Source organism: Phaethon aethereus (genome assembly GCF_964289735.1).
Source record: "Phaethon aethereus genome assembly, chromosome: 2".
Taxonomy (NCBI): domain Eukaryota; kingdom Metazoa; phylum Chordata; class Aves; order Phaethontiformes; family Phaethontidae; genus Phaethon; species Phaethon aethereus.
In genome coordinates, this window is record NC_138582.1 from 116,668,133 (window position 1) to 116,682,636 (window position 14,504).

Genomic DNA, 14,504 nt, shown 5'->3' on the forward strand with positions numbered 1-14,504 from the left:
TGGAAAGAAACTGGCAAATCAGAACATCAACAGATGCATCAGAACTTGTTTTATACAAGGAGGGTGATATTTAAGCCAAATTCTTAGCAGATTTGGATAAAACCCAGTTTCAAAGATGAGCTCTTTAGAAGAATAAAATTAATGTAACAGTAATAATACTGGTAAGCTTTGCTGATGTGAAGTTACATGCAAACCTCCCTTACTGCATATCAGTAGGTTGCTGTGAATATTCTCCCCTGAGTACTTACCCATCATGTTCTTGTTGATAATAAAACAGGTTTAGGTGGTTTTCCTCCCATTTTATAACTTAAAGAAAAAAAAAATAAAGGGCCAAATAATTTCTACTTCAGTACACAGTTTGGTAGAGATGAATATGGCTCTGATCTGAATGTTGGGAAGGGCAGACTGAAGGGCCCCGTGGCCATAAGCTCATGAGATGAAGGAAAATTGAAGTTGCATGGAAAAAAAGTGACAGTGAGGATCTCACAGTACCTTACACCTTCCCCTAAGTTCTCACCTAGGGCAGGTAGCCAAGAAAACAATGATGCCCTTAATCCCTCCTAAGGTACATTGGGATTCAGATCTCTCCCTACTGTTAAAACTTTTAAAGATTTTGTAATTATCAATTATTAATTATACATTCATAATGTTATCATTTCTCTGACTGGGTCATGATATGTTTCTACAACAGACCCTGGCATTTCTAGGTGACAACAGAACAACAAAAGGAGAAGAGACCACATGGGCCTGGCATCTGAATTCACAGATAATTTGATCTACATCTTGAGTGCAAAGCAGCTGAGCATCCTAGTTCCAATTCCCTCCCCTGATTTTTGATGAATTTCTGAAAGGTAATTAAGTATATTTTCATGCCTAGCCAAATTAAAAATGTTACTTCCAAGTTCTCAGAATTACATACTAACATTCTGTAAATCTGGAGAAAAATATGCATTCAGTCTTATTTGAACATCTGAATCATGTGCCTCCATAACACTGAGACAGTCTTATCTCTTCAAATGTAAGGAAAAAAGAACTTCCTCCCAGGCAGTTAATGAGAAATGTACGCAGTATAAAGCCATGACAGGAAATTGTGTGCTAGATCACAACCCAGATAATCCCAGCAAACGTCATACATTTTTTTTAAAACACTGGAAATTGTACTGACTGAGAACAATGTTAAGTGTGCCACAGGAATCCTGAGAATAATGAGAACTTAATTTACATATGTGTATGTGTGTCTATCTATATATCTCTTCTATTCTCCTTCACTCAGAAAAATTTTTACCTCTTAATGACCAAAGAAACCCAAGCCATGGTACCTTATCACTTCTGCTTGGCAAGTAATACTACTACCATTTGCTCCATCACCACTAACCACCCTGAGACATGCCAATCTCTGATATCAGATGCATGACTGTGTCACTAACTTAAGCAGTGGGGTGGTGGGATCTGCTTCCTGAGATACTCAACTTTTGCACATAAACACGAGGTCCAGTTGTAAGTGTCTAAGAAACAAGTTTTCCCTGGAAGAACTCTTGCACAAGGGACCACAGGTGAAAAAACTCAAAGACCTAGGAGAACTTTTCTTTGATAAGTGGTATTTTTTCCTCTATTCACTATAACATGAATAATTATTCAACTATGTTACCTTAAAATGGGGATTATAATAAAGTTGGGAAACATAATCTGCTATTGTAGAAACAAAACTTAGGACTTTATTAATAATTATGTAACTTATGTCATACTCCCAAGTGCCTCCCTCTCTGTGTTCTCTCTTTACTTAAAAACACTGTGATTTAAATATGGTGATTTTGTTTGCTAATTAAAAGCCCTGAATATCAAATAATGAACATGAGTTTTAAAACTTATTAATGCTAATGACCATACTATCATCCTTTTTCTTTTTCAATAGAATGAGTATGCTAAATATTTCTGTACCCCAGTGACTAAGATGATTTTACCAATTCACACTGCATGCTGAGGGTGGATTCCAGGCATGTGCCTAGTGTTCATTCATTCCGTCTGAGAAAGTCACCATAGCAAACAATGGCTAGAGGATAGTTTCCCTAAAGACCACCACCAAAAAAAGAAAGAATCATGAGGATGCACTCAACAGCCTTTATCCAATGTTTTCTGAAAGTGTAGTTTTCTTTCTTGCCAGCCAAAGGACAAAAATAAAAGGATGCTGCTACATTTATCAGCTACAAAAGAGGACAATGACAACAAAGGCTGATCTCCAGTCAAACATGCTGCCTACAGCCTGAGACAGACAGAGAAGGTTTAACTCCTTGTTAACTTCCTTTATTCTTGTTAGGAAATACAAGTCTTGGACTGGTTTGCTTTGCACTTTGTTTGTCTCCCCCACTCTGTTAAACAGCCTGACTTCTGGACATGAGTCTTTCCTGATATCTGTACTTCACTGTGGTACAGAAATATTTATCATACTCATTCTATTGAAGAAAAAGGATGATAAATTGGTCATTAGCATTAACATGAATAGGTTTTAAAACCCAGCTTCATTATTTGATATTCAGAGTTTTTTAATTATCAATTTAAACTCTGAACAATTTATTCACAAACTGAAGCAACAGGAGAGACATTCTTTCTTTTGAGGGAGTTTTTGTTGTTAGATTGCTTCATTTCCATGGAAAAAGTCCATACTGCAAAACCTTCAGTCTGCATTTCTGAAAATCTTTCTTTAATAAAAATGCTTGCCTACTGTTGTTTCATCTGCAGTGACCTTAGAGCAGTAAACCAGCAACTACAAACAAGGCGAGCCACCAGAACAAGATTTCCAGGCTCTGTCCCTGTCAAAACCAAGAGCACAATTTTATTTCACAAAGGACAGAAGTTTTTTGTTTGTGGGAACTGATGGCTGCTTGCTGCAGATAATAGCAGAATTTGGAATTCAAGAAGAACTTACTTTTGTAAAGAAATGTTGTAATTACTACTCCAGGGAACAATTTGTTAAGGCTATTAATCAGGTAAATAAATGAATGAGAACAGATTATTTGTCTGAGAATCTAGCCTACAACTTTGAAAGCCTTACCTTAGCAGATAGCCAGAAAATATGAGATTTTGATTTAACAAAGGAGATGTTACAGAAAGACACTGCCAATATGTGCAGCAGACTGAGAAATAAAAATTTTATCATGTTAGATAGCAAGATTAATAGAGTAGCCTATTAATGTCAACGGGTTACTAAACTACACAAATCAAATATAATGACAAATAGTATACGACTAAATAAGGCTGCCTTTGCATACTGATGAGTACTTCTTTTATAAGGTGTACCTGTGTTCGTGATGGTTTAATTCATCATTAATTTTGCAGTGACTTGATACAAAGAGCATTGGTGCAGAAGTCTCTCGGCTCTCCTGGTCTTCCCGAGCAAAAGAGCACAAAACAGAAAGACAAGGAAAACTGGTTTCCAAGCACACACAGCCCTACGTAGAGGGACCCCGTGGGAAGTGCAACTCTTCTCTGCAAGGAGTGAGGGACATATCTGAAAGCTGATAGAAGAGATGTGAAAGAGAAGTCTCTATCTGCACTTCCCTCCACAACAGACAGAGTAAGAGTTTATCTTCTCTCACAGCACAGCAGCAGGTGTAGTCTGCCCAGAAGTCCTCAACATGAGTTTTAGATGAGACTGCAGCACTTCAAGTTTGCTGCTGCTTCCCACCACTGAGCTGCTGGTGGGACACAAATGTCCTCAGCAGTTGCAGTGCGCTTTACACACATTCCCACTCTTCTGGGTTACCACTGCAGAGGAGTAAACGCTACAAGTCTGGCAACCAGGTTAGGGTTGCATAGGGCTTTTTAAGTTCAGATTCTTGGCTGAACTGTCTACACTTCCAAAGTCAGAAAATATCTGGGATGGGGTCCCTTGGAGAATGGCTTGCCTAACAGGAATAATGAAATGAGTTTAAACAGAAATGGCTCTTAGCCACAGATATGAACCTGAACTTTCCTAGGTTCAGGGATATCTTTGTCTTGTTCTTTGAGAGAAATTTCATACTTGAAATTCTCTCTCTTTCTGCTTCTGGTCTCATTTCTCTCATTTTTAGGGTCCGTGTTATCTTCATTTTGTTATTCCATTTGGCACTCTATTCTCCAGTTGAGGTTAGATCATGTTCTTCTGTCTACTTCACTTGCTTCCTAGGTATAAAAATCCACCCACAAATCCACCTTTTCTGTTGTCTTTTTTTGTCCCCAGCCTCCTGAACAGTTTTACTTCACTTAGCCCCACTTGTTTTCTCACCAAATACCAGGCTTGTTGCCTCATCCTTCTACTTTTTCACTCAGTAACTGGAGAAGAGATAGAGAAAGCGCTGTTGGTGAGTCTGTAAAAAGATCTCTGATTCTGAATGGGTGGAGCAGAAAAAGGGTTGGTACTTGCTTGACTTCAGTGAAAAATATTGGTTGGCTTGAAGCACTGGAAGGGAGAGGGTGGGAGGAATAAATGGAAAAACACACAATAGGTTTTGTCCAGGTCATCAAAGGGACTGACATTACAATATTCATATCCACCAATGATACTCGTATCACAACACATTGCCGTGTGCGCCTCATCTTCACAGCTCAGAAAACGATGGAGTAGTGTCATAACCAGGCACTATAGTAATTTCTGCAGACACATCAGAGGTAACTTCCTTACTGCATGGGACCACCACCATAAATTTAATGTCTCCTCAGCTTTGAATTGTTGAGCTGGGGAAAATAACACCATTGTGCATCATTACCTCTCTTTAACATAGTTCCAAATGATGAGAGATCACCATGAATTTAGCCCCACAGGGAGGAATAAGTTTTGATTTTAAGATGCTAATTTGCATGTACCAAAAGGGACATACCTATTTGAGACTGAGCAACCATAGTAGACTTGCGATCACACAATGGAGAGAAGGGAAGCCCTAGTTCTGCTTCTTTGTCACCCTGGAGAAACAAAATTGAGAGGAAATTAGAAAAAGACAAGACACATTGCACTTTGATATCTTAGGTCACAACTGTAAGAGCCTCTCATTTTACTTTCTTTAATTAAGTTTTGATTTTTTTTTTTAACATAAATTGTGGAGAATTTGAGTTTGGCTGGAAAAGTTGTACTCCAAGCAGAAGGTGGTGAATTAAGCATCTTGATTCCAGTGAATCTTTCTTCAGAGCTTTCCCTGCCTGCTTGGTACTTCTATGCACTAAGTAAAAACCCTCTTGAGCACAAGAATGCTTATCACTGCAGCTCTCCAGGAAACCCAGAAGAACTCAGTTCCCAGAGCAAACCTTTCAAGAGAAAACTTCAGTGTCAGGACTGATTTTCCAGGTTGCACTTCTTTGCATGTCTTCTTTAGTCTTTCAGATAAGGAATTCACAGAGCATGGCTGGAGAGCTACAGATTACTTTTTTTCTTTCGAAAGAAACACTGACATTGTCAACATTTTACATAAGTGCTTAAGTACAAACACGGTTTCCAGACATCAGAACTGAAAGTCTTTTTCTAACATCACAAGATGGTGCAGAAGATCAAGTGGTTTTCCCCCATTTTTTTCCAGTCTTTCAAGTTGCATATTCTCAAAAAGCCCTTTAATTTGGTTCAGTTGCTCTATAACATATTGCTTTATGCTGAGAAGATATATAGGATGACATAGTTGCAATACTCCCCACTGAGCATTCAAATTTAAATAGCCTGTTAACTATACTATAGAATCAATTCCTTAAATCCGCAGCTCACTTTAACTGTGCTGAATTTCTTGCCAGTGTTCTGACTAATGTCAAATGGAAGTTAAAATAGCCAGCAAACTCATCAGAGAAAAACTTCTGTAGGCATAAGAAGAGCTGAATTCTTCTTTTTGTTAACAAAGCACATATGAAATGCGGACACAACTCCTGTTAGATTTTTGGGTAGAACAAGAAGGAATAATATTCTTCTATTGCAGAACAATTCTGCCTTATGTTAGGAGTCTGATATACACATATCAGGGTAAAACAGAAACCAAACACAGAAATATTTCCAAGTAACGTTCCTTTACTGTCTGCTGCATCTCTCAGGAAAAACATCTTTCAGTGCCAGCTCTTATCTAATCATCATTCTTCTTTCCCTCCTTATGCCTCTTAAAAAACCCACTACCTAATTCTCTTTAGGAAGGAAACCCTGCCTTTCTAACTGCTCAGAAAGATACTTGCCTTCTAAGCTTTTTGGGCAGCTCCCTCATGGCTAGCTAATGCACATTAGTAAAACAAATTAATTCATGCAAGATGTTTGCTTTAAGAGATGCTCACCATAGCTGCTGGATGTAAAAAAACCCAGTATTGTACTCAGAAGCATCATTCACACCTACAATATAGTTACTTGGTGGAGGAAGACCTGTGTCACATCAAAATACCTGGAAATCAATAGGGATGAGGACCTGTACTGATATAGGTTAAGTCAGGCTTTACATCTCTACAGAGCATATAACAGAAAGGACAGGAGAGGGTCTGCAGGTGAAGAGCATAAGGAAATAAATATCTAATCTGAGGTCAGCCCAGTTTCTTATCACCATGTTTCCCTCTGGTTAGTGGTACTTCTCAGCTTGTGAGAAGACTGTGTGTTGTTCCACTGTCAGGTAGGGATGTATTTATTGATATAGTACTAAATAACTTCAGTGAACATAAGCTTCATGGTAAGCTTAAGGGTTTTCCTGAAGAGGGAATTAATACTATACCTGAATTTAGAACTAGAATACAAGTTGTATGTAAAGCTTTATCTACAAGTGGAGGCATTTGTCATTCAAAACTAAGGTAAGATTTCTTAGCTGAAATGAGTTATTCTTATGAAAACATAAAATAATAATTTTGTCTTCATTATATGTGTAAAACAGATCAAAACTTGGGCTTTTTGTGGTCTCATATCTAGTTAATCTTAATTCCCTCACCTGTCTTTAGGGGACTCAGCGGTGGTGTATTTTAACACATCTTGTGTAATTTTTAGCTAGAAAAGCATAAACTCATGTACAGAGTTTTCCCTAAAATGTATGTGAAAATCTTCCTACTTGCATCCAGTGGCAGGTATGATTGACCTGCTTCTACCTAGCAAACCCGTCTTGGTTTGAAAAACAAATTAAAGAATTCATTTCAAAGAACATTATTGCAATGTCCTTATTAAGAAAGGATTCTCCCAATGCCTTTAAAAACAGATGCCATTTAAAAAAATGTTAGAACTTTTCAAAAATAGTCATATAATTTTCTTTTTTGCATTCAGATTTACTATAAAACATTAAGTTATTGAACCTTGGAGGGAAATTAAACACTTAGTTTTCTGCTTAGTTTAATAATTCATACTGATGAGAGGTATCTTAAACATTCCTGAGTGCTCTGTTTACTTTTACTTTTTTTTTTTAAGGTAGCTCTTTACATGCTTTTAATTAGTCACTTGGGAAGCTTATAGCTATCACAGAGCTTAATGATTTGTCTGGATTTGTGGGTCTGTCAACAGGCAGTCCACTGTGAGCTATAAACTAGATCAGTTCATCTAAAGTAAGGATAATGCATTTTTCATATCTACCCCAATAATATAAGTACAGTTCTATAAAGTGCAGCTACCTAAATCTCTTTTCTATGGTTCTACAGCTAAGTAGGATATCACATATTCTGTATTTTGTTAATTTGAAACACATATTAACTTCCCAAATTAGAATTTTTACTATGTAGAGAAAGCCTATCTCTGTAGTCAGTGTATCAGACACTAGCTTCCCAAGAGGCATAATAGCCAGTGCTACTGGTGCCAGATGAGAAAGCTTCATATCATTTAGGAGGTTCTTGAGAAAATCAGAGAAGGAAAAGATATTTTCCTCCTCCTGTGTTCATATTTTCCTACTTCCTTGCCCAATCCTAGACACTCCCTCCAAGAAATGCAGAGGAACTTCCCTAGCTTTACCTGTCTGAAGAACTCCTCTAGCAGAGACATGGTCCAACGATGATGGAGATCCCAGGCCTTGGCTGGATGACTGATATCTGCTGTATGCAACAACAGTGATAAGGCTTTCGGCTTGTCAATTCTGAAAACCCAAAGGATCAAACAAATTAATTGTCCACTCTTGCAGTGGAGAATGGCAAAAATCTCACCTAAGCAGGGAAATGAGGTCATTAGAACCTTTGGCCAGGATATTAATGGAACGATTTCTGTGTTCATAAAATCAGACAACTATGAAAGACTGTCTAATTTCTCCAACATATACCATTCCTGTTGTAATAGAGACAATAAGAAGTGCAAAAAGAAACTTTGCTCAGCCTTTCTGAGCTACTTTCCAGGCTTGTTTGTCTGCACAAGCAGGCTTGAAGAGCTGCTGTATTCCCCATTTCAGCTGGGCTGCATTGTATGCAGCTCAAAAAAGAAGTTGGCCCCTACCACCTTACTGCATCTGAATGTTAGAATCTGATCTCAGGGGCACTGGTGAGTTTACACAGTAACTGACAAATGTTTCACTGTTAGAAAACTAGTGTGAGGTCAGAAGTTGATCCTTGCATTTGGTTCCACAGAACTAAAAAAAGGCTAGCAATTTCTTAAAACCATAACCTGAGAGCCTAGCCCAAGAACCCGGTAAATAATACTTTATTGGGTTGGGTAGTCTTGGTTTTTAATTCCAGCTTTTGACTGGCTGAAATAGCTGGAAAAGTTGTAGCTTCTGAGACGACCAAATGTCTAGACACGCTCTGGTATGACACAGGTATAATTCTGGGAGGCTCTTGGCAGACAGTCTCAGAGCTTTCTGCAGTATAAAAGGAATTTTATGAGGAAGAGCTGTGGACAAAATATTACAGCTTCCAGTGGCATACTGGGAAGAAAATAAGGCCTTCCCCATACTGCTCCATCTGTTATCTTCTAGTCCTTCCCTCAGTGGATCTCAAGTTGTTTTCATCTGTCCTCTGGTTATGGAGCAGGCCCCTTGCAGAGGTGGCAGCTGATACCATCTGCAGAAGGGCAACACGTAAGTTGTGTTCTGCAGATCTTATAACTTTGAGTCGTACTCAAGAGGTAGAGGTCACTCAGCTGGATCATGTCCTTGATGTTACCCTGATATGCTGTCCTGGTTTCAGCCAGGATAGAGTTAATTTTCTTCATAGAAGCTAGCGTGAGGCTATGTTTTGGATTTGGGATGAGAAAATGTTGATAAGGTGCTGATGTTTTGAGTTGTTGCTAAGTAGTCAAGGACAGTCCAGCTTCTCATGCTGGCCTGCAGTGAGCAGGCTGGGGGTGCACGGGAAGCTGGGAGGGGACACAGCTGGGAGAGCTGACCCAGGCTGGCCAAAGAGATATTCCCTACCATATAACGTCATGCTCAGTATATAAAGCTGGGACAAAGAAGAAGGAAGTGGTGGAGGGACGTTCGGAGTTATGGCGTCTGTCTTCCCAAGAAACCATTAGGCATGACGGAGCCCTGCTTCCCTGGAGATGGCTGAACCCCTGCCTGCCCATGGGGCGTAGTGAACAAATTCCTTGTTTTGCTTTGCTTGCGTGCGCGGCTTTTGCTTTACTTATTAAACTGTCTTTATCTCAAACCATGAGTTTCCTCACTTTTACTCTTCCGATTCTCTCCCCCATCCCACCGTGGGGGAATGAGCGAGCGGCTGCGTGGTGCGTAGTTGCTGGCTGGGGCTAAACCACGACATATGCAAAGGGAAATGCCCAAGGAGAGTTATCCCAATGTGGTGACCTTTGCAAGCTTTGGTCTACCAGCACAGAATTGAGATGTATGTGTAAGGGAGTGCCAGTCCTCTCCGAAGTGAATTCAAAATTCAACAGCAGAAAGAGAATTGATGGGGACATCAAAGAGGGTGAGGGCCTCTGGAGAGGAGCTTTTGAAGTCAAACACAGTGGCAAAGCACCAGCTGAAATGCAGCCCCTCACTGCACAGTGTTGTGAAGTGACTCACCCTTCTGGCTGCTGCAAAGCATTCTTCATGGCTTTGATTTGCTGGAAGTGACAGGACATATCGGTGGCCAACACCATCTCAATCACTAGAGCTCTGAATTCCCTTTTCAATGGCATCACGATGAGAGGAGCAAGACAGAGAAACACAATAACCAGCATCAGACACACTCCAGTTTCTTTTGTTGTCTATCTGCAAATTATTGACAGTACTTCTGCCTTTGTATGTCACTCTTTCCATTATCCCTCTTTTAGGGACAGGGAAGAGGATGAATGATTTTCTACACAAACACAGGAGTAGGAGGGCTGTAAATTAAGCCAGGTGGCTAATCCTTGCTAAGAGAAACCCCAGGTGTTTTTTGAAGAGGGCATTAGTATTAGTACTCCTTTTTCAATTAAGCACAAACCTTTTAAATTTATTTCTTTTATAGGGCATTCTTAGAAGGAAGTAAAAAGACTGTGTAAAGCCTTGGCATGAATCAGATGAACTTTTGAACTGGTCAATACCTACGTTGAAAGTTTAGTCATATTAATAAAGGAAAACCAGCATGTTAAAAAAATCTCTTAGTATGTAACATGCATATATGCAGTCAAGACCTTTAAGAGCGTGCATTATTTCCCTGATATTATTCATTCAAACTATTCCTGTATGAATTTTTGTTGTGCAAACTTGTTTAGGATCCAGTTGAAATTCATCTGAAAATAATAGGGATGTCCAGAGATTTTAAAATCCCAGAATATTCTGATCTAGCACACAATACAAATTTACTTTCTCCTTCTCTCAGTTCAGCCATCCACAGGTTAACAGAGGAAGAACAGCCCAAGGTTAGCACACCAGCTCAGGATTTGGGAGATTCAGAAATGGGTCAGATTTCATTTAAAAATAAATTACCATTCTTCTTTTCATGAATGTTTCATGAAGGACATGGTCTATTTTGAGCACGTCCCTTTTGCCTCTGGTGGCTGTGCTCAAGTTCCCCTGTGTAGACACCCAAGACTGATGTGCTTACCCCATCTGATGGGTGGCATGTAATGAGTCCCCCTGCCAGGAGTTCTGCACAAACATTAAGATGGCATCAGCTGGCCTCGCTCTTCCCCCAGTATACCCACCTCTTCCTCCCCACCCTTATGTACAATCAGTTGCAAAGCCAACAGCATTCAAGATGATGATATGGTGTCTGAAAACAAACTTCTTTTAAATTATTTTGGATATCTCTTATTTGCCAGTCCTGGTCAGTACACTGGTCTGGTTCATTCCAAGCACCACAAACCTCTCTGTCAATACAAGCAACAGAGGTAGGAGAGGAGAACCTGAATGCACAGAAACAAACTTTTACAAGAAAAGGGTGTGAAAACAATTAGCGCTTGGGATTATTCCTGGGAAACAGCAGACGCTTCACTACATCCTCTGGAGTGCAACTCCATCATAACGGTCTGCATGGGATACTTTGTGCGTAGCTTATAACAGTAGGAATACAAAAGCAAAGGGCTCAGCTCAGGCAAATGAGTCACTGACCTCAGTGCCAGCATGTAAACATGCTCACAAGCACACAAATTCTTGTTTCCCTTTTATAGATGTAAATCTGGAATACACACATTCTCTAAACTCTGCACATAGAACATTGTTTCACAGAATCACAGAATCATTAAGGTTGGAAAAGACCTTTAAGATCAAGTCCAACCATCAACCCAACACCATCATGCCCACTAAACCATGTCCTGAAGTGCTACATCCACATGTTTTTTGAACACCTCCAGTGATGGTGACTCCACCATCTCCCGGGGCAGCCTGTTCCAACGTTTGACTACTCTCACAGTAAAGAAATTTTCCCAATTCCAATAATATCCCATCTAAACCTCCCCTGGTGCAACTTGAGGCCATTTCCTCTCATCCTATTGCTAGTTACCTGTGAGAAGAGACGAAGACCCACCTCACCACGACCTCCTTTTATGTAGTTGTAAAGCGTGATGAGGTCTCCCCTCAGCCTCCTCTTCTCCACACTAAACAAACGCAGTTCCCTCAGCTGTTCCTTAAAAGACTTGTTCTCCAGACCCCTCACCAGCTTCATTGCCCTTCTCTGGACACACTCCAGCAACTCGACATCCTTCTTGAGTGACGGACCCAAAACTGAACACAGTATTCGAGGTACGGCCTCACCAGTGCTGAGTACAGAGGCATGATCACTTCCCTACTCCTGCTGGCCACACTATTTCTGATACAGGCCAGGACACTGTTGGCCTTCTTGGCCACCTGGGTACACTGCCAGCTCATGTTCAGCCGGCTGTCAACCAGCACCCCCAGGTCTTTTCTGCCAGGCAGCTCTCCAGCCACTCCTCCCCAAGCCTGTAGCATTGCATGGGGTTGTTGTGACCGATGTGCAGGACGTGGCACTTGGCTTTATTAAACCTCATACAGTTGACCTCTGCCCATCGATCCAGCCTGTCCAGATCCTTCTGCAGAGCCCTCCTACCCTCCAGCAGATCAACACTCCCACCCAACTTGGTGTCATCTGCAAACTTACTGAGGGAGCACTCGATCCTCTCATCCAGGTCATTAACAAAGATATTGAAAAAGACCATCCCCAAAACTGAGCCCTGGGGAACACCACTTGTGACCAGCCACCAGCTGGATTTAACTCCATTTTCCGCAACTCTCTGGGCTCGGCCACCCAGCCAGTTCTTTACCCAGCGAAGAGTACAGAAACAGCATCTTGTTTCTGCAATTGTTTTCAAAGTCTACCAACACATTATAGTGCTGCAGTCTCCAGGGCCCAAGAGCGTCGCTGGCCCTGCGCAGCAGCCCGGAGGACGCCAGGCCCTCTCCTCCCCTCTGCCCCTCTCTGCTACTGTCGGGTGCGGGGACGATGCCACTCTCAGGGAGCTGAGCGCTCGAAGGGTCATGGAGACTCCCCAAACTCCTGGGACACTGTGGCCACTCTGCCCTCAGGGGACCCCAGGCCTGGCATGAGGAGGGGGCCTGAGCCCAGGGCACACAAGGGGAGCTGGAGGGCAGTCCCGCTGCCCCAGGGCAGCCTTTCCCTTGGGCCAGCAAAACAGCACCCCGGAATGGGGCCTTCAGGGCCTCATGGGCCACTGTCCCAGCCACAGCAACATCTGTTGGTGATGTCACCAGCCTTCCGTTAGACCAGCAGGCACCCCTGTGGCTGGCCCACAGCTCCCGAGCAGCTACAGACTCGGACACCCAGTGGGCTTGCTAGAGGAGGGACTGGCGAAGCCAGGTGAGTGCCCACATCGAGTGGGACGAGCAACAAGAGGTTCCTGGAACCATGGAGGGTACCTCCACATCCCAGACACCAGATGGGGGTTGAACAGAGGAGCAGCACCTATGGCAGATGCGTCAAGACCATGGAGGTGGACCCTCCACAGAACGGTGAGGAGCCCATGGAGGTGGATCCACCTGCAGAGGAGGAAGAGTCAATGGAGGTGGATCCCCCTCCTGCAGGGCTGATGGGGCACTATACCACCACATAGCTCCAACACCATGGTGCCCAGACTGCTGCAGGACCCACGGGGGCTCTCAGGGTCCCTCCAAACAGCCAGCTGCCATCAAGTGGTGCCACTGCAGCAGCCAATGCCAGCACTAAGTGCCGCATCCGTACCGACATCTGTCAGGCTCCTCATGAAGGTCCCAGGCTGTCAAGCTAGAGATGAGCCCTGCTTTCCCACTCCTTATGACGGGGGCCATCTCCTCAAGAGAGATGGAAGAGGTGAGGAGAGGGTCTGCCATCTTCTGCAAGGCAGCACTGTAGCCCCAGGAGGAGTCCGCTGGAGGCTACTGGATACCATTGAGGACCACTGGAGGCCACTGCCAGAAAATGCTGGACATTGCTGGAGACCATCAGAGACCACCACAGAACATCTGAAACTATTGGACAGCACCAGAGGCTCTTAGACTCCCCTGGAGTGCCACCAAGGTTATTGGGGCCTGGAGGTGGCATTTTTTCACTCTGAGGGTGAGAAAGCCGGTAGGGGGTGGCTGTCCTCAGCTGGCTCTCACCTCAGCTACCAAATGGGTGGCTGAAGATGATGTCAGAGAGGCCCTGGCAGTGCATAGAGAATAGACCCCAATCATCAAAGAAGGGAGATGCCCCATCCCTGGAAGCATTCACGGTGGAGAGACAGCTCTTTCTTTGGAGAAGCACAAGACTCCAGTTCTGACAGGAAGAAGTTTTGGCAAGACTGGCCAACCAACAAATAGGAAAACTATAAAACCCAATTAAAAAACTAATAAAACCCAATAAAACCCCATTTGAAAACCAAAAATGCTCTCCTCTCTCATTTGGCACTTTTGAGGCTGCATGCGGACATCTGCATCCTGTTCTGGTCTCCCCAGGACTGGACAGACACTGACACACATGGTGCGGGCCCAGCCCTGCGCCTTCGAGATGGTGACGGGCCAGGGCACATGGCACACAGCACACGAGGACAGGCTGAGGGAACTGCTAGGAGAAGAGAAGCCTCAGGGCTGGGTCTCACTGGTGCTCTTCCGGAACACTGGAATTCTTTGCCTGACCCACCACCACATAGAATATCATCCTGGTTAGCTCCCACACGCACTTCACTATTGATAGTTCTGCTATCCAGA

At 42.6% G+C, this 14,504-nt stretch overlaps 1 protein-coding gene across 3 annotated transcripts in view; it reads right to left on the reverse strand.

The window, feature by feature from the left end:
• PDE1C (phosphodiesterase 1C) overlaps positions 1-14,504 on the reverse strand; it is a gene marked incomplete at both ends in the record, with an annotated part of 415,822 nt that overhangs the window by 42,273 nt on the left and 359,045 nt on the right. For all 3 annotated transcript variants that reach the window (XM_082015329.1, XM_082015328.1, XM_082015330.1), the window contains 3 exons: positions 4,854-4,935; positions 7,907-8,027; positions 9,903-10,004. In XM_082015329.1, coding sequence (XP_081871455.1) covers positions 4,854-4,935; positions 7,907-8,027; positions 9,903-10,004 — 305 coding nt within the window. The remainder of the gene's footprint in view (positions 1-4,853; positions 4,936-7,906; positions 8,028-9,902; positions 10,005-14,504) is intronic.